The 20,412-nt window shown below is 38.0% G+C and overlaps 1 protein-coding gene across 8 annotated transcripts in view; it reads right to left on the bottom strand.

The window, feature by feature from the left end:
• Nucleotides 1–20,412, bottom strand: part of BBX (BBX high mobility group box domain containing) — a 284,858-nt gene that overhangs the window by 58,082 nt on the left and 206,364 nt on the right. For all 8 annotated transcript variants that reach the window (XM_057545012.1, XM_007187142.3, XM_007187145.3 and 5 more), the window contains 2 exons: nt 6,802–6,882; nt 3,050–3,124 (listed from right to left, as the gene is read on the bottom strand). In XM_057545012.1, the coding sequence (XP_057400995.1) occupies nt 3,050–3,124; nt 6,802–6,882 (156 nt within the window). The remainder of the gene's footprint in view (nt 1–3,049; nt 3,125–6,801; nt 6,883–20,412) is intronic.

Raw genomic sequence — 20,412 nt, forward strand, 5'->3', positions numbered from 1 at the left:
TTGAAGTAACATGCTGGGTTTTCTCTTGCCAAAAGGATATCATTTTACATTTCATTTATGCAGCACTCTTTATGCAAATGAATCAAAGTGATTCAATACATCAATATTAAACAGAACAGTCCTGCTTGTCATTTTCTCTCAACCTTATAAAAAAATTGCTTAGTTTATTATATGCATTTTTGGTTGAAATTAATAAAAAGGAAAATGGGGAAAGACCTAAAGCAGATGGCATCTTAATTTTACAAAAGGGATATATTTTACTATTTGTCATATAGTGCTTGTTAGAAATGAGCATATGGTTGAGGCCAGGGCTTTTGTGGCAAAATCAAGCATTATCAGATTTGCCTTCTCATGATACCAACCAAGAAAATATTCTCTAGTGTGTACCCTCTCTCTCTGGCTGACAATCCGAAGAAATCTAAGATCCTGCATGAGCTGACCTGACCTAAGCCCAGGGTTAAATGCTAATAAAAATACTGGCTGAAGCTACATCACACCCAAAGCTAAGCACTGATGATCTAACAGGTCCTATTCACCCCTGCATTCACTGTGAGAGTTATTCATCAACTACAGCATCTAATTTCACTATTGAAAAAATTTAATAAATTGGAATGCTATGGCCTTCACGTTGACAATTTTCCTAAGCTTTTTTTTTTTTTTAAGTATTTGTTTATTTATTTATTTATGGCTGTGTTGGGTCCTCGTTCCGCACGAGGGCTTTCCCCAGTTGCGGCAAGCGGGGGCCACTCTTCATCGCGGTGCGCGGGCCTCTCACTATCGCGGCCTCTCTTGTTGCGGAGCACAGGCTCCAGACGCGCAGGCTCAGTAACTGTGGCTCACGGGCCCAGCCGCTCCGCGGCACGTGGGATCCTCCCAGACCAGGGCTCGAACCCGCGTCCCCTGCATCGGCAGGCAGACTCTCAACCACAGCACCACCAGGGAAGCCCCCTAAGCTTTTAAAATAAGTTAAAAACAAGGCAAAATGAAATAAATGAATTACTGGAAAGTGTGTATTCTGAGTGAACTCTTTAATGAATGCTTGTAAAATGGGTATAAATTCTGGAGCTGATCTGTGATTAGAGCAAAGGCAGCAAAAAGCAGTAAGTAACCTCCCATGTGTATTATGTTAGTAATGGCAAGAGTCATGCCTAAAGTTCTCTATATGTTATAAAATTCCATTCCAATACTTCCTGAGCTCAATAAGTTTTCTGAACCCAATGTGTATATATATATATATATACATATATATATATATATATATGTATATATATATATAATTTTTTTTTTTTAAAGAAGGCCATACCTCTGCAAACTGAAACTATAAGACACTGATGAAAAAAATCAAAGATGACACAAACAGATGGAGAGATATACCATGTTCTTGGATTGGAAGAATCAATATTGTGAAAATGACTATACTACCCAAAGCCATCTACAGATTCAATGCAATCCCTATCAAATTACCAATGGCATTTTTCACAGAACTAGAACAAAAAATCTCAAAATTTGTATCAAGACACAAAAGACCCCAGATAGCCAAAGCAATCATGAGGGAAAAAAAAGGAGCTGGAGGAATCAGACTCCCTGACTTCAGACTATACTACAAAGCTACAGTAATCAAGACAATATGGTACTGGCACAAAAACAGAAATATAGATCAATGGAACAGGATAGAAAGCCCAGAGATAAACCCACACACCTATGGTCAACTAATCTATGATAAAGGAGGCAAGGATATACAATGGAGAAAAGACAGTCTCTTCAATAAGTGGTGCTGGGAAAACTGGACAGCTACATGTAAAAGAATGAAATTATAACACTTCCTAACACCATACACAAAAATAAACTCAAAATGGATTAGAGACCTAAATGTAAGACCGGACACTATAAAATTCTTAGAGGAAAACAGGAAAAACACTCTTTGACATAAATTACAGCAAGATCTTTTTTGATCCACCTCCTAGAGTAATGGAAATAAAAACAAAAATAAACAAATGGGACCTAATGAAACTTCAAAGCTTTTGCACAGCAAAGGAAACTATAAACAAGACGAAAAGACAACCCTCAGAATGGGAGAAAATATTTGCAAACGAATCAACGGACAAAGGATTAATCTCCAAAATATATAAACAGCTCATGCAGCTCAATATTAAAAAACCAACCATCCAATCCAAAAATGGGCAGAAGACCTAAATAGACATGTCTCCAAAGAAGACATACAGATGACCAAGAAGCACATGAAAAGCTGCTCAACATCACTAATTATTAGAGAGATGCAAATCAAAACTACAGTGAAGTATCACCGCACACCAGTTAGAATGGGCATCATCAGAAAATCTACAAACAACATATGCTGGAGAGGGTGTGGAGAAAAGGGAACCCTCTTGCACTGTTGGTGGAAATGTAAATTGATACAGCCACTATGGAGAACAGTATGGAGGTTCCTTAAAAAACTAAATATAGAATTACCATATGATCCAGCAATCCCACTACTGGGCATATACCCAGAGAAAACCATAACTCAAGAAGACACATGCACCCCAATGTTCATTGCAGCACTATTTACAATAGCCAGATCATGGAAGCAACCTAAATGCCCATTGACAGACAAATGGATAAAGAAGATGTGGTACATATATACAATGGAATATTTCTCAGCCATAAAAGGGAACAAAATTGGGTCATTTGTTGAGACGTGGATGGATCTAGAGACTGTCACACAGAGTGAAGTAAGTTAGAAAGAGAAAAACAAATATCGTATATTAACGCATACATGTGGAACCTAGAAAAATGGTACAGATGAACCGGTTTGCGGGGCAGAAATTGAGACACAAATGTAGAGAACAAACGTATGGACACCAAGGGGGGAAAGTGGCGGCGTGGGTGGTGGTTTGATGAATTGAGAGATTGGGATTGACATGTATACACTGATGTGGATAAAATTGATGACTAAAAAGAACCTGCTGTATAAAAAATAAAATAAAATAAAATTCAAAAATTCAAAAAAAAAAGAAAACAACAACAATAACAACAAAAAAGAAGGCCATACCTCTGCAAACTGAAACAAGGCTGATGCTTGACATTGTTTTGAAGGAACATCAGGGTGGGAGGTACCTGAAGATATCTGAAAGGAAACAAATAATTTTTAAAGCACAAGTACATTTTACCATAACAGACTAATAGATTCTGCCAAATATTTCCACTGTACACACAGATAAAGATTAAGACAGGAGTCATCACCCTCAATCCCTCTTAGAAAAACAGTATCAATGATAAACGAAGACAAAGGCCATGTTTCTAAAAACACATGTGGAAAGAACAAAGAAGACTGAGTTTGGCTCATTTGCCATGTCTCTTGAAAGGGTATCAGATATGTATCAAATAGCAGTTGAGGACACCTGTAGAGATAAATTTCCTTATTTCAGTGAATTTTCTAACATATTATTAAAAGTTGAAAGCTGCAAGTAAATCTCTCTCCTCCCTACAGCACTCCCCTCAAGCTGTTCTCTGCTTTGAGACAGCTGTGAAACAGGGTTGGAGAAGCAAACCATGTGCGTCAGAGTATCTGGGACTGAATCTTAGTTCTGCTACTCACTAGCTACATGACCTTGGGCAGCTCAGCTAATCTCTCTTGAGATTTATTTTTCCCAACTGTAAATTGATGATGATGATGATAATCCCCATTTTACAGGATTATGGTAAGAAGAAAATAAGCCACAGAATACACTGCCAATACACAGAATTCTAGAATACATAGAATACATAGAATACACTACCAAAACTCAATAAATTGTTTATTGAATATGAACAGCATTTCTTTATTTTATAACACCATGCATCCTCCCATCCAACATACACACACACCTATGCCCCTCAGGTGTCTGACAGTGGATAGAGGATTCTGTCACACCATCCTTGCTTCAGCTAGGAGAACTTTTGTTTCTATTTGGTGATTATGATAGCCTCATTAAAAGTTTGCTCTGAGGGCCACATGGAAGTAGTTTTTAGGATGTTTTGAGAGCAAGGTCAGTTATTAATTTTGGTTTCAAAGTGAACAAAGTTTCTATCCAACTACAAACTAGGGTGAAAATGAGTCACAAGAGCAGAAAGCCTGAGCACTGTAAATTCAGCCCATTTCCAGTTCCACAAAAGTCTTTTTCTTCAATTAACTGTGCTCACCGACTCCATCAAAGGGAACTTACTAAGCAATACATGCAGCTTGATCATGACTCCTCAATCCCAGGAATCATTTTTTCATATTAATTAAATTAAGTTGTTTAGAAAAACAATGGAGCCAGTTGGTGATACAATATCAAAGTCAGTTTTAGGGATAAGAAAGAATTACAAGAGAGCCTGATGGAATTATTGACTCTATTCATTGCTGAAGGCATTAGGAAAATTTTAATTCTACCATATCTTTTGCATCAGACAAATAAGCATTTTTAGAACAAATATCAGTAAGAAGAAAAAAGATCTCCCAGATCCTATTTAACAAACTAGACATACACAAATTGTCATAAATGGCTAAGATCTAACCAAGTACTTTGAAAATATTTCAGGGTAAAGATGTAGAACTCTTCTTGGTCAAACCATGAAACCTATCATTTCAAAAGACCTCCGTGGGGTTTCCCTGGTGGCGCAGTGGTTGAGAATCTGCCTGCCAATGCAGGGGACACGGGTTCGAGCCCTGGTCTGGGAAGATCCCACATGCCGCGGAACAACTAGGCCCGTGGGCCACAATTACTGAGCCTGCGCGTCTGGAGCCTGTGCTCCGCAACAAGAGAGGCCACGATATAGCGAGAGGCCCGCGCACCGCGATGAAGAGTGGCCCCTGCTTGCCGCAACTAGAGAAAGCCCTCACACAGAAACGAAGACCCAACAAAGCCATAAATAAATAAATAAATAAAATTAAAAAAAAAAAAAAAAGACCTCCGTGTGCAAGCTGTGAGAGACTGCAGATATGAATCCACAAGGATGTTCCTGAAATCCTGGGAATTATAAACTGTAGGTCTTACTTCAGACATGACTTTTCACTCCTACCAACCCTCTATAAAAGTTAAAGAAAATAAATAGTTTGTGTAAGAGGAAATGCCTGACCTACAATATATTTCTTCAAGGATTAAATTAGACAGTGAACAAAACAGAACCAGTGGTATAAACAATCTAGATTTTTGAAAAGCATTTCACAAGTTTTTAAACAAAAGGACGTGTCTCCGAATTAATATTGGGATAAAGGAGATGTTGACATGAATAGGGAGCTCCTGAAGAAATATTAGATTAGGGTCAGGGATCTCTTTGGAATCTTTGGTTTGCTGTAGTAACCAAAAACATGCACATGTGTCAACACACCCAAAACTTCATGTGAAATTTGAGAGATTTCACTACATCTTTCACCAGGGATCACTGGTTAAGCATCTCTGCTTTCAAAGTTGAGACTAACATTATTTAATATGTCTAAACCTACTGTTTAAAAGGAAGTGCAGGCTGAATCTGCTCTTACATTAAATTCTTGAGGAAACAATATAAAAAACAATTGGAATTCATGGCACATCTCACAGAGAGCAGAAAGGAAAGTGATAGATAAGGAGTATTATGTGAGCAAATATATGTTAAAACATTCTGGTGATATCAGCAGGACATTTAGGCATATAATAAACAATGTCATAAAAGGAATGACCTAATATGCCAGTGTGAAAAGTAATTCTGCCAACGAAATGTTGAGAACCACCAGGAAAGGACACTAGAGGAGAAAAAAGTCTGAAACTTAAAATATGCTCTCCTTTGTACAAAACTGTACCACAAGGGGCAAACATTAGGAAGGATGACAGTGTGAAAGAGGGTCTAGTGAAAGACAATTAGAATGATCAAGGGAAGACCATGTGGTTTAAAGTTTAGAAAAAAGTAATCAATGATGGCTCCATATGGAGTTCTAGGGTAAAGGCAGATATTTGGGGAAGCAGTCTTAACCTTTAGACTTTATATCAAGGATAATGTGCTTTTCTACATCATCTCTGAATATGTCAGAGACATACTGAGCCAAACAGGTTTGACGCAAGATATAAGATCTTGAAAACTGCCAACTGCATGCTAAAGTTTCAATTAAGAGAAGTTTACTTAAAATAAATACAAAGGAACACACAGCCAATAACCATGAGTCAATTCTGTCTTCTGATTTAATACCTGACAAATCAATATCTTATAAATGACTAAGTTCTAAAAATAGATCAATTATATTCTTAACTTTCCTATACATGAATAAAAATTAGTGATGAGGTTTAAGTGCAATAATATTTAGTATGGGGCTTCCCTGGTGGCGCAGTGGTTGAGAGTCTGCCTGCCAGTGCAGGGGACATGGGTTCGAGCCCTGGTCTGGGAAGATCCCACATGCCGCGGAGCAGCTGGGCCCGTGAGCCACAACTACTGAGCCTGCACGTCTGGAGCCTGTGCTCCGCAACAAGAGAGGCCGCGATAGTGAGAGGCCTGCGCACCGCGATGAAGAGTGGCCCCCGCTTGCCGCAACTAGAGAAAGCCCTCGCACAGAAACGAGGACCCAACACAGCCAAAGATAAATAAATAAATTAATTAATTAAAAAAATAATAATATTTAGTATGAGTTAAGCTTCTATAAACATATTTATTCCTTAATTAAGAGACTCTGAAGTTCCATAATTTGGTACTATTTTCCCTTTTATGATTACTTGAGCTAAGAACACAGGGTCCTTCTTTGCTTTAAGTTACTTTCATCAGCCCAAATTTAAGCTCACTTTACAATTTCATTAAGTATAAATTGTTATATATTACCTCGGCAAACTGAAATAATGGTGACTTCTGACGCAATTCAGAGGATTCTGAAACATCAGGCCTGCAAGTGCCAGAGGATATCTGAAACAAAGAAAGGTGGTATGAGGCATCACAAGAATAGCTTCTGGAAGACAACAGAAGACAAATGTCACATAAAACATTCCTATTTGAGAAAGGAATGGTTTTGACTCCCCAAATTTGAGGCAGTACTGTGACAAAAAGGTAGTTATATTCTGCAAAGTCTTACACAAGGTTTTATCAAGTTTAATATATTCATTCAACTACTAAATAATGCCATAAATTGTAGGAGATAGACAGGACAATGCACTTCAGAAAAATTACTATTAACCAAAGAGAAATGTCTACAATGATGCCTATTTGATCTCTTGGCTTTCTGCAACCAAATCCAAAGAATATCTACTTCTTCCATGTTCTGTGTTTCCCCACTATTTCATATAACCTGAGTACATGAAAACGCAAATGAGTTTCGATTATAAACCTTTTGGGAAAACAAAACTAAGGTCCAATTTTTGTTTTCCAGGGTTTTCATGTATTTATATACAAGCCCCAATCTTAGAAAAGTTAGTACTATTTTCCTAAGAGAAATTTCCTTTATAATATATTCTTGTATATTATTTACGACACTGGGTAAACATTTAACGCTCTACAATCTTTACCTGTGATTTTCATTATTAACAATAGTTACAGAAACACCACTGATTTTTTTAAAAATTCTTGCTGTTTATCAAGTACTATTCTCAGGATACATAATTCCTCTTTATTTCAATGTTAAAAATTGACCCATTTCTGCATTTGGGTGAAATAATAACTTAGGTAGTAGCCTATAATTCAAAAGTCATAGGAGTCATAGAATGTTAGAGGGGAAGGATTTCAGCATCCCTCTGATCTAACCCTTTTTACAGATAAAGGAACGTAGGACCAGACAGGTAAATGACATCTCTACTCCCCAACATTCAATAATCCCCTTATTCTTTATTATTATAGCACTTAGCACTGACCACCACAAGACATAAATATATGTTTATGGTCCATCTTCTCCCAGGGATTTTGTTTAATGCAGAATTCTCAACATTGCCTGGGCACAATGTAGATACTCAAGTATTTGTTGAATCAACTAAATCAAAATTGACAACATGTCTTCCAAATACCAAAACAGTGTGTCCCCTCTCTCTCCTTTCCTGAATGACAAGGTTAGAGAGTCTTAGGGAACAAGTTATCTTTCACTTTAGAGGAAAAATAAAAGTTAAAAATACTTTTTATAACATGTTTCTGACAACAAAATAATCCAAGATCACTATTGAAAATCTGAAAAAAAAAAAAAACCAGAAGAAAAATCATCTCCCAAAGATAAGCACTGGTAATATTCCATGTATATTCTTCCAGTTGTGTGTATAGATAATGTTTTCAACAGAAATGGGATGATGTACTACAGTTACAAAATGTTCGTTTTTAACAATGCATTGATTTTCCTGTTATTAAACCTTTTCCAATATAATTTTAATAGCCGCATGTGATTAAATTAGATGGTTGAATCTATGGAAAGAGCTGGCAGTCACCCAGGTTATGTTCCTAAATCTAGAGTTTCTCACTGAACTTCTTCAGTAGACATGGAAGATGTGTTTCTCTAACAACGTCATAGGCCACTGGGCAGGAGCAAGCATTTAAAATTTTAATTGTCACCTTTGGATTTGAAAGGGTAATGGCCAACTTCTTCCAGTGATAAGCTCCATAGAAAAGGTGCAGAAGCTTTAATTAATTTGCCACCTGTGGTTTGGCTGTCAAAGCCTGATTCCCTCCCTGTCACTTGACTATTTGAAAACTAGTGTGCCAAAAAGTCCAAAAGTGTTTATTTGCTTTCTAAAACTTTGAAGCCAAGGAGACACAAAATATACTAAAAAAGGCCAGCAAATCCTGAAATTACTAGCCACAAAAAATTCCTTTATTGGAAGGAATACTTGAATGAACTGTATCTTTATAATTTCTAAACAATGAAAAAAAATCAATACTGTCCTGGTTTATAAAGAAATCCTGTGTGCTTAACCCCTAGATATCTTGGTAAATAATCAAAATTTTGTTTACTATTGAGCCTAGGGAATTCCCTGGAGGTCCAGTGGTTAAGGATTTGGTGCTTTCACTGCCGTGGCCCAGGTTCAATCCCTGGTCGGGGAACTAAGATCCCACAAATTGCGTGGCCAAAAATTAAAATAAAATAAAATAGAGCCTAGGACTAAACAAAAATTATAAAGTGACTTTATAAAACTTTAATAATGTAGGTTGTACACATGACAGAAAGCTATGGAGATATTTAGAATTAAGTATATTATCATATAGGGTAACTACCCTATATAAAGCTTATATAATATAGAACACATATTTTTATTTCTAATCCCATGATGCATGAGAGAGTTATCATTTATGAGATTAGTTAACCTATGGCTCAATTAGAGTTCATATTAACTGTAAGAAGAAAAGTCAACTTTCTTTTAAGTGCCATTATAGATAATATGGCCATGACTATACAGCCAGTCATAAAGGTTTAAAGTTAAATGAGACCCTCTGCAATCATTCTGATGCATGGTCTTAAATAAAACTCTCTATTTGTATGGAGAATTCAAATGTAAATACTTATCAAGACATCTATAATCCTACACGTTATGTCAATTGTACTATGCAATCAGAGAAGTCTATGCGTGCGTGTTTGTGCTCCCCACGCACCTGACGCGCAGTAGATGCACAAGGAATACTGGTTGACTGACTTGATTCTCTGTGTTTATGAATATGAGGAATCTCAATGACCAGGCCAGGAATCACACAACAAAGGCTGTCCAATGGTTAAAACAGCAATTACAGTCACTGAGGCTATGCATTTTACTGTAGTGGATAACGTCTCCTTTTAAAATCTAGTTACTCTTACTTTAAAGCACTGTAGATTTAGCCTTTATTTTCACTGTAGTATAATGGAAACAGCACAAAATTAGGAGCTAGAAGAGTTGGCTTACTACTAAGCTGTGTGGTTACCTGACTTTCTAGGCCACAGAATTAACAGAAGCAGCAAATCAGAAGGGGCCAAGAGTGGGGATAAGAAAAAGGAAGAGGGGCTTCCCTGGTGGCACAGTGGTTGGGAATCCACCTGCCACTGCAGGGGATGCGGATTCAAGCTCTGATCCGGGAGGATCCCACATGCCACAGAGCAACTAGGCCCATGAGCCCACGTGCCACAGCTACTGAAGCCCGCGCGCCTAGAGCCCATGCTCTGCGACTGCAACAAGAGAAGACACCACAGTGAGAAGCCCGCGCACCGCAACGAAGAGTAGCCCCCGCTGACCACAACTAGAGAAAGCCCGCGTGCAGCAACGAAGACCCAACGTAGCCAAAAATAAATAAAATAAATAAATTAAAAAAAAAAAAAAGGAAGAGCGTTGCAAAACAAACAATGCCACCAGCAAGAAGACACAGAGCGAAAAGACAGAAAAACTGTAGGCACAAATTTTTAAAAAAATTTTATTGAAGCATAGTTGATTTACAACACAAATGTTTTATAAAGCATTGTAGTCTATTTAAAACAAATAACCAAAATATTGGGTGTAAGATAGGCTTCAGGATGTACTGTACAACATGGGGAATATAGCCAATATTTTGTAAAAACTGTAAATGGAAAGTAATCTTTCAAAATTGTATTAAAATTTTTAAAAATCTCGGTTATTTAGTAAAGTGGATTATCACGAAAGCTAAAAAATAAATTTAAAAAATAATAATAAAATAGAGCAAGTAGTCCTAAAGTTTTTCCTAAATATAGTAGTTAATATTTATAACTGTGATTCTAAGTTGTCAAGATAAGAATAATTATAAAATATATCCCTTATTAAAAGGCAGAAATGCATGCGATACGTGCTAGACATATTTCCATCTAAAATCTCAAAATGTAAAAATGGTTCAATGACATGGAAAATGTACTGAGGTAGAATTCATTCTTGAGTGTTTGATAAATGAGGCATCCAGTGCAAGTGTATATATTTGTGCACACATGTAAACGTTTGGCAAAGAAATCTGGCATTACATCCACATGGAAGGAAGACGTTATTTCCCGCAGAAGACTCCTGTTTAAAGTTATTAGAGGATCCTAGATGTTGTCACCTTGCAATATCACTTTGCTGTTTGTATTTACAGTATCATAAATTACTTATTAGGTGGGGTATGCTTTTTATGGAGAAACATCATTCTTCAACATCCATTCTTCAGCTAAAGCCAGCTTACTTTCTAAACATAACAAAATATAGAGATCAAAGATATCTGTTCATCAATTAAGAGGAAAGAAAAAATACCAAATAAGTAGAGATTCAATAAAGGGAGGAAAAAACCCAAGAAGCTCTTTTTAGAAATAGTCTCTGAAATAATCCATAAAGCCACTAGGTGTTGCTATATGCCCAATAAAGAAAACTGCTACGGGGATTTTAAAAGTAGTTTTGTTAACCACATACATTTTCAACTTCCCTTAAATCCAATCTTCCCTTTAAATTAGCTATAATTCTCAGTAACCAAGGAAGGGGAATGATTAGTAGAATTAAGAATTACGACGAGGTAATACTTTTTTCCCACAGGTAAAATGCACATCATGATAACGAGAGACATAGAAACATGATCCAGCCCCTTGATATAAAACAAGATCAAGCCACTCAGACGCACTGTTTGGAAAGCTAGGTTTTATTAAGAACCCATTCCTACTTCGCAAGGCACAAGACCACAGACACAGAGCTGGACTGTGATGGACACATAGTCAACAAAAGGGATGAAGTACACTGGTTGTATCTGAACTCCACACCCCTGCTCTTGCTAATTTAAACATTTACTGATTACTCACTCCTTCAACAAACATTCAACAAACACCCATTACATACCAGCCACAAAGACTGCTGCTCTCTTTCAAGAAGCTTACATCCCACTTGTGTGCATTATATGCTGGGGAATAAAATGAGACTAAGGGGATGTGTCTGGCCGTTAAGTTGCTTGCATTTCAATGCAGGAGACAGCTACACATTAAGAATGGACGTGCCTCTTGGTGGAATATTACAAAGGTCTGTGGGAGGACAGAGAAGCAGCCTTCATTCTTTCTGGGGACGGATGGAAGAAGTAAGGTAAGTAGCATCTGAGATCTCCCTAGCAGGAACACCAGAATTGTGGAAAGGATGTGGTCACAGCAGGAGGAAAAGCATGGAGGAAGTGCCCTGTGTGTGTGAGAAGCAGTGACTTTCCCTGTGTGGCTGAAGCCTGAGATGCCCGGGAGTGCAGTGGGAGATGAATCAGACTGAGAGGGACCTGAATGCTGGGTTAAGAAGTCTGAAAATTAGGCTGGAGGCAATGGGGAGTCAGCCAAGGTTTTCAGTCAGAGGAGCGGCATGATGAGAGATGTGTAGTTAAATAATTCTGTCAGTGGAGTGCAGGATGACCTTGGCTGGGGAGTGACTGGAGGCAAGAGACCAATTAGAAGGTTAAGGAAATAAACCAGCTGAGATGCGGGGCCCCAATTAAATCAGAGATGGCATTTGCCAGGGCTCAGTAATTGCCTGGAAAGGTGTCAGGGCGGAGGGAGAGGGGTCAGCCAGTGCCAGTGTTCCTAAGGTAAGTTAAAGCCTTTCCCCGAAAAAGCGAATATGAGAGAAGGAAGACTGTTTAGGCAGCGGTGGAAGGCGGGGTTGTCTTCTTCCGGAGGAGAGGGGTTGGGGGTAGAGGATTCCATTTCAGAGTTCAAGGACAAAGATCCTGTGTGACTCCAAGGCCCAGTGATCTGATTCTCACCCTCATTCAGCCTGGCCCAGGCTTTCCTACAATTGGCAGCTTTTGCCAGGTATCCTTCTATAACGGAGGACCTGAGTGATTACTTAATTTGCATTTAATATGAGATGTTAAATGAAGCTCTGAAATGGACTTGAGCTTTTAAACACAGGTGAATTCAGTGTAAGTATATTACATACAAGTTAGTCCTTCAAAACCTACTTAAGGACTAAAATGAAGCCACTCTTAATTAAACCTAAATGAGGTTAAGGAGCACCTGAGGACTAAAGCAGCGCACCTGACTGGCAGACACTAGGATTGGGCTACAGTTGAGAGAGAACGGGGCCACCCTGAGGAGCACAACCCAATAGCACCGCGTAGAGCTGTGAGCTCCTCAAAATCAGAATGTAAGTCAAGTCATTTGGCGGAGAGGAAGGATAAGTCCCTGGTTTTTCTCAGGGCACCAGGGCTACCAGAGTCAAGTTTCCTATCATTCTAAGCCGTGTGGCAGAGCGCTAGGATGGAAGTCCAGGACAGACTCCAGGTCACCTCTACAAACTGCCATAGTAGTTGAGACAAACCATAGCCATCTTCCTGCCTCAGTCTCCTCATTTGATTAAACAGGTAACAATGCTACTGATGTCTTCACAGGACACTGTGAGAACAGAATGCAGTCATGTATACAAACATGCTCTCAACGACAACGCAGCAGCAACAGTACCACCCTTCTCGTTTACCTTCTTGTTCTCTATTCTCCTCTTTCTTTTCCCGCTCACTTGTTGCCCACCTTCCCCACTACCCCTTCCCACCATCTCTGGGAGACCGAGGGCGCATGTGAGTTCACCACTGTCTTGAGCAATGCGGCCTAGGAACTCAACGAGGACAGATGCTTGCCAATCAGGTTGGGTAGAAGGACTTGATTCTTTGGGCTTTGAGCCCCACTGCTGAGAGATGGAAGAGGCTGGGCTGCATGGGCAGTTCCAGGCAAAGTGGGCAGTGAGCAGTGACATAAAAAGGAGAGGTTTCTACCCAGAATTGAGAAAGCTCAAAGAGCCTATTTAATGTAAAATTTAAGTATAGTATTTCCTCACAAAATATGTTTAAAAGCTATATAACTGTGAGAAGGGAAATTAACAGCTTCAGTGAGAAGGGGGCAAGAGTTGGGGGTAGGGTTGGAATTCAGTGGATTTAAGCATCCTGGAGTAGTCAAATATAGTAGCCTAAGAGAGGCACATGTGAAACTAGCTCAAATGTACCAACAGGCAGTAAAATAATTTTCCCTACTTCACTGATACCAGATATTATAAGAAAGGGGAAAACTTTCAATTTTATCAAAAATCTATATTTGTTTTAAATTTAAAACTCAGTGTTTTAAATATAGACATACTCATTAACAAGTATTGGTATTATCACCTTTTCTCTAAGATTTCACCCATCTCATTACTTAATGGAAAATATACAGGTTTAAATCCTAGTATAATGACTTTCTTGCTCTACGACCTTAGACAGGCTATTTAACCTCTCTAGCCTAGTTTCCTCATTTATGAAATGGGGAATAATAAACCAACCTCTTAAGGCTCATGGAAGGATGAAATGAGATAATCAGAGTAAGTGCTTAGTACAGTGCTTGGTCCCCAGAAAGCACTCGTGAAATGGCTGCGTAAGGGTGCAGACACCACTGCATAAGTGGCCCGAGTTGAGGTCAGGTGGGTGGGGACTGAATCACAAAGGTCCCTGTAGGCTATATGAAGACTGAAGCTAGTCCCCCTGGGTTCAAATCCTAATTCTGTCACTTCATAGCTACACAACCTTGAACAGATTATTTGCTCAATGTGAATACGCTGCTGGTAAAACATACTATAGCCTGTAGGAATAATAGCCTGACATAATATAAGCTTTCAAGTTAAGTATGAAATACCAAGAATAAATTATGGTAATAATTCTAGGTACCTACAAGAATGCTTTTCAGGAGAGGTAAAATGCCTTACAGGTTTTATTTAATTAATCTTCATAGATGTCTTACGAGTTAGAAGCAAGTGGGTATTATTATTATTTTTTTAACATCTTTATTGGAGTATAATTGCTTTACAATGGTGTGTTAGTTTCTGCTTTATAACAAAGTGAATCAGTTATACATATACATATATCCCCATATCTCTTCCCTCTTGCGTCTCCCTCCCTCCCACCCTCCCTATCCCACCCCTCTCGGTGGTCACAAAGCACCCAGCTGATCTCCCTGTGCTATGCGGCTGCTTCCCACTAGCTATCGGTTTTACATTTGGTAGTGTATATAAAAAGAAACGAAATTGAGTTGTTTGTAGTGAGGTGGATGGACCTAGAGTCTGTCATACAGAGTGAAGTAAGTCAGAAAGAGAAAAACAAGTGGGTATCATTAGTTCCATTTTACAGGATGGAAGGCAAAGAAAAACGTGGCTTGGTCGTAACTCTACTGTCATATCTCCTCATTCCAACAAAAGAACTAGGCATTCTAAAACCACAGACCCAGGTCTAATATTACTTCCCAAACATCTGAAAGTTTGCCTTCAGTTCATTCATTCAACTAAATAGATATTGATACCGTCAAACCTTTTCATCAGCCAAGATTACTCTGCCTAACTTTTCTTATTTTCTTTTATTCCCCAAACCATCTTTTCTGTTTTAGCCAAGATGACTTTCTGGTGCTCACTTAAGTCCAATACTGAAATGTCGACCTTTCCAATATTATTCCAAGCTGTTCTATATATTATGTGTTGAATAATCTCCCCTTCCATTTCTGAAATGTATCACTCCCTGCCTTTATTTTTTAAATTTAATTTAGCTTTACATTTTTATTAAAATAAGTTAAAAATATAACACTATGGAAATTTTCAGTCCTGGAGATTACTTCTAGAAATTCTAGATCAAATACTTATACTTTATTACATTTTCATCTTCAGATAGTAACTCACTGATATGAATCATAAAGGCTTAACTCAATGTAACTAACTGCCTTCTCTTTAGCTCTTCCCAGAGTTTGATGTGAACATTATTACTTTTATTTCTTCTATTTTTTCTTTCTTGTTCCTTTAAAGTAAAAAGGAAAAGTGTTCACTTAAGCTGCTAGACACTGTAGAACGGACTGGCTCTCTACAGCCCCCTGGTTAGCATATTTTAAGCTTATACCATATTTTCTTGATTAAAAAGCTTCATTTGTTTTTCAGCTTCTGTTTGCTAAAATCTCATATTCATTGGAAACACTCGTTTCCATTTCCTTCACTATTATGGGGTTATTTCCTAATAAGACTTCTATGCTTACATTTCACTGGGTGTCAGTAGAGACAAGCTTAGGCTGCTATTTTGAGTGTGTGTGTGTGGGGTGGGGGGGGTGTAGGGTGTCACTCCCTGATGGCTGTGTTGCTCAATACAGGCAAACCTCGGAGATACGGCGGGTCCGGTTCCAGACCACCACAATCAAAAGTGAATACTGCAATAAAGCTAGTCTCACAAAGTTTTTGGTTTTCCAGAGCATATAAGTTATGTTTACACTATAATGTAGTCTATTAAGTGTACAATAACATTATACCTAAAAAAAAGAAAGGACATGCTTTAATTTTACAATGCCTTATTGCTAAAAAATGCTATCATCTGAGCCTTCAGTGACTCAACCTTTTTCTGATGGAGGGTCTTGCCTCGACATTGATGGCTGCTGACTGGTCAGGGTGGTTGGTGGCAGATGAAAGTTAGGGAGGCTGTGACAATTTCTTAAAATAAGACAACCATGAAGTTTGTCACATTAATTGACTCTTCCTTTCACGAATGATTTCTCTACAGCATGCAATACCATTATTTGATACCATTTTACCCGCAGCAGAACTTCTTTCAAAATTGGAGTCAATCCCCTCAAACCCTGCCACTGCTTATCAACTAAATTTATGCCACACTGTAAATCCTTTCTCGTCATTTCAACAATCTTCATAGTATCTTCACCAGGAGTAGATTCCAGCTCAAGAAACCACTTTCTTTTTTCATCCATAAGAAGCAACTCCTCATCCATTCAAGTTTTATCATGAGATTGAAGCAATTCAGTCACATCTTCAGCTCCTAATTCTAGTTCTCTTGCTATTTCCACCACATCTGTAGTTACTTCCCCCATGCAAGTCTTGAACCCCACAATGTCATCCATGAGGGTTGGAATGAACTTTTTCCCAACTCCTGTTAATGTTTATTTTTTTTGTTTGTTTTTTATTTTTTTGGCCGCGCTGCACAGCTTTTGGGATCTTAGTTCCCTGACGAGGGATCGAACCCAGGCCTTGGCAGTGAAAGCGCCAAGTCCTAACCACTGGACCGCCAGGGAATTCCCTTAATGTTGATATTTAGCTCTCTTCCCATGAAACGCAAACATTCTTAATGGCATCTAGGATGGTGAATCCTTTTCAGGATGCTTTCAACTAACTGACTTTGCCCAGATCCATCAGAGGAATCACTATGTATGGCAGCTACAGCCTTACAAAATGTATTTCTTAAATAATAAGACTTGGAAGTCGAAGAGACTCCTTGATCCATGGGTGGCAGAATGGATGTGTTAATAGGCATGAAAACAACATTAGTCTCATTGTGCATCTACATCAGAGCTCTTGGATGACCAAGTGCATTGTCAATGAGCAGTAATATTTTAAAAGGAATCTTCTTTTCTAAGCAGTAGGTCACAACAGCGGGTTTAAAATATTCAGTAAACTATGTTATAAACAGATATGCTGCCATCCAGGTTTTGCTGCTCCACTTACACAGCACAGGCAGAGTTGGTTTAGCCTAACTCTTGAGGGCCCTAGGATTTTCTGAATGGTAAATGAGCACTGGTTTCAATTTAAGTCACCAGCTGCATTAGTCCCTAACAAGAGAGTGGGTTTGTCTTTTGAAGCCTGGAAGTCAGACATTGACTTCTCCTCCCTAGATATGAAAGCCCTAGATGGCATCTTCTTCCAATAGAAGGCATCTTCTTCCAATAGAAGGCTGTTTCATCTACACTGAAAATCTGTTGTTCAACGTAGCCACCTTCATGAAGTATCTTAGCTAGATCTTTGGGATAACCTGCTCTAGCTTCTACATCAGCACTTGCTGCTTCACCTTGCCCTTTGATGTTATGGAGATGGTACCTTTTCTTAAAGCTCATGAACAGAGCTTTAAGAGGCTCACAGCCTCTGCTGGCTTCAAACTTCTCTTCTGCAGCTTCCTCACCTCTCTCAGACTTCATAGAATTGAACAGAGTTATGACCTTGCTCTGGATTAGGCTTTGGCTTAAGGGAATGTTGTGTCTGGTTTGATCTTCTAACCAGACCACTAAAACTTCTCCATATCAGCAATAAGACTGTTGCACATTTTTATCATTCATGTGTTAAATGGAATAGTACTTTTAATTTCCTTCAAGAACTTTTCCTTTGCATTCACACCTTGGCTGTTTGGTGCAAGAGGGCTCACTTTCAGCCCTTCCCAGCTTTCGACATGCCTTCCTCACTAAGCTTGATCATTTCTAGCTTTCAATTTAAAGTGAGAGACATGTGACTCTTCCTTTCACTTGAACACTTAAGAGACCAGTGCAGAGTGATTAACTGATTTAATTTCAACATTGTTGTGTCTCAGGGAATAGAGAGGCCTGAGGAGAGGGAGAGAGATGAGGGAGAGGGGGGGCTGCTGGCTGGTGGAGCAGTCAGAACACACAGAACATTTATCAGTTAAGTTCGCTGTCTCCTATGGGTGTGATTTGTAGCACCCCCTCCCCAAATTACAATAGTAACATTAAAGATCACTGATCACAGACCGCCATAACAAATATAATAATAAGGAAAAGTCTGAAATACTGCAAGAATTAACAAAATGTGACACAGAGATACGAAGCGAGTAAATACAGTTGAAAAAATGTTGCCAATAGACCTGCTGGATGGACGCAGGGTTGCCATAAACCTTCAATTTGTAAAAAAAAATGCAATATCTGCAAATGCAGTATCTGCAATAAAGTGAGGTATGCCTATACATTTATTTTGGTTCTTTAATCCATAAACTCTTTAATAACAAACACTGCTTTTTAAAATTTATCCCAAATATGTAACGCATTTCAATGTACTCTGGGTATAAAGAAAATATAGGACTGATCATTTATGTGAAAAAGAATCAAGCTATAAATGCAATTTTTATCCCTTTTATTCATCAGAGACACAAATTACAGAACCAAGCTTGGCTTAATAACAGTAGCATATAAAAATGTTGACCTGATAACGCCAAAAATCTACTGTGGCAGATTCAGAGTTAATCAGAAGACTGAGAAAAAAAGGAGAAAACTCAAACATTTTTCTTGTTATTATTTGCTCACTGCTATCTCAAGAACATATAATTTCTCTCTGAAAACCCTAAGAGCACATCACATGTAGATCTGGAAAACTGTACAGGCCAAAGAAGCTTTTAACCTGGAATTTTACTGTTCCCATAACAGCAAGCCTCTCTACCTTCTAGAATTGTTTTTAAAAATACAGCTATTACCTATATTAAATTTTCTATATTAAAAAAATAGACTTTTGAGGACTTTTTCTATGTGATTAGGTTTTAGACTACTGAACAAAGGAAAATCTCCCTTTAAATAAAATATTTCAGAATAAGAATTTTCTCGTGGCATTTTAAAAAGCCATTACGATTAGACCTCCTCTGTGGCAGAATTTTTGTAAAATGTCACTTTATTTGACTGGTCCTACCTAATAGTATACACAGACTTCACAGTAATTGTTCCAAATGTCAGAAGCATGAAATTTCTGTACTTCTCTCCTTATCTCATTATATTTATAATTTTCTTTTAAAAATATAAGTATGTATTCACTGTATTTGTCATCTGCCAATGTACATAAGCCCCCAAAGTTCTATGACCATGTCTACATATTTGGAATAAGATATTGCATAGAAATTAGGTGCTAAATGAAATCTACTGATACCTATGACATATACTCTCAAACTAATTATATTTAGAGACAGCATTATTTTATACAAATTTTGCTGCTTTATTATTTCAGTATCTCAAGATTATTTTCAATAATGACCTAAATATATCTGAGATGAAAAGTAGGGATTATGAAGAAAGAGTTGTATTCTTAGAAGTGGTTCTTAAAGACCTAAGTGCTGGCAACTTCTTCCTTAGCATAAATTCCCTTCTCCTGTACGGTTTACCTCTTTAAGCCATTTAACTTTATTTCTTTAGCTTGAGAACTTTCAAAACAGTTCCCCTTCATCAGAAATGGAAGGCTGACCAATGCATGGTTTAAACTGCTTGTGTCAAACTCTGCTGTCCTTAAAAGCTGTGAGAAGAGCTATTTACTAAAAAGAGCCCAAGAGACAAACTTTAATCAAAGAAAAAAAAGTATTCCTTTCTTTGACTAGCATTTACAGATAGATAGCATCTATCTGTAAGTTCTTAGATGTTTATTTGTTTACATTTTTTCCTGAAAGTTAAAAGGAATGCTAATAGATATTGGGAAGAAAACTCCATTATTATCTAATCTGTTAGAAAAGATGATACTGACTTCCACAATACAGTGTATTCTTGGAAATCATGAGTCAGACTGTGTTGAAAGGTCAAATGTGCATTATTACTCCAACGTTCACCTGTGGGAACATGCTTGGGATACTCTACACCCAAGTGAGAGTTAGTCTGATTGCTATTAGGGAGCAGCCATGTGTTAGAAAGTAAAATGATGCCAGAGAAGGCTATTGTGTGCGGAAGTACAAACATGCTGAATAATGAGTATGCAAAGGTACAAAGTGACATGTTTACTTTTTCTAGCTAAAGATTAGTACAATGTAAAT

The sequence above is a fragment of the Balaenoptera acutorostrata genome, chromosome 4 (genome assembly GCF_949987535.1).
Source record: "Balaenoptera acutorostrata chromosome 4, mBalAcu1.1, whole genome shotgun sequence".
In the NCBI taxonomy this organism is placed as follows: Eukaryota; Metazoa; Chordata; class Mammalia; order Artiodactyla; family Balaenopteridae; genus Balaenoptera; species Balaenoptera acutorostrata.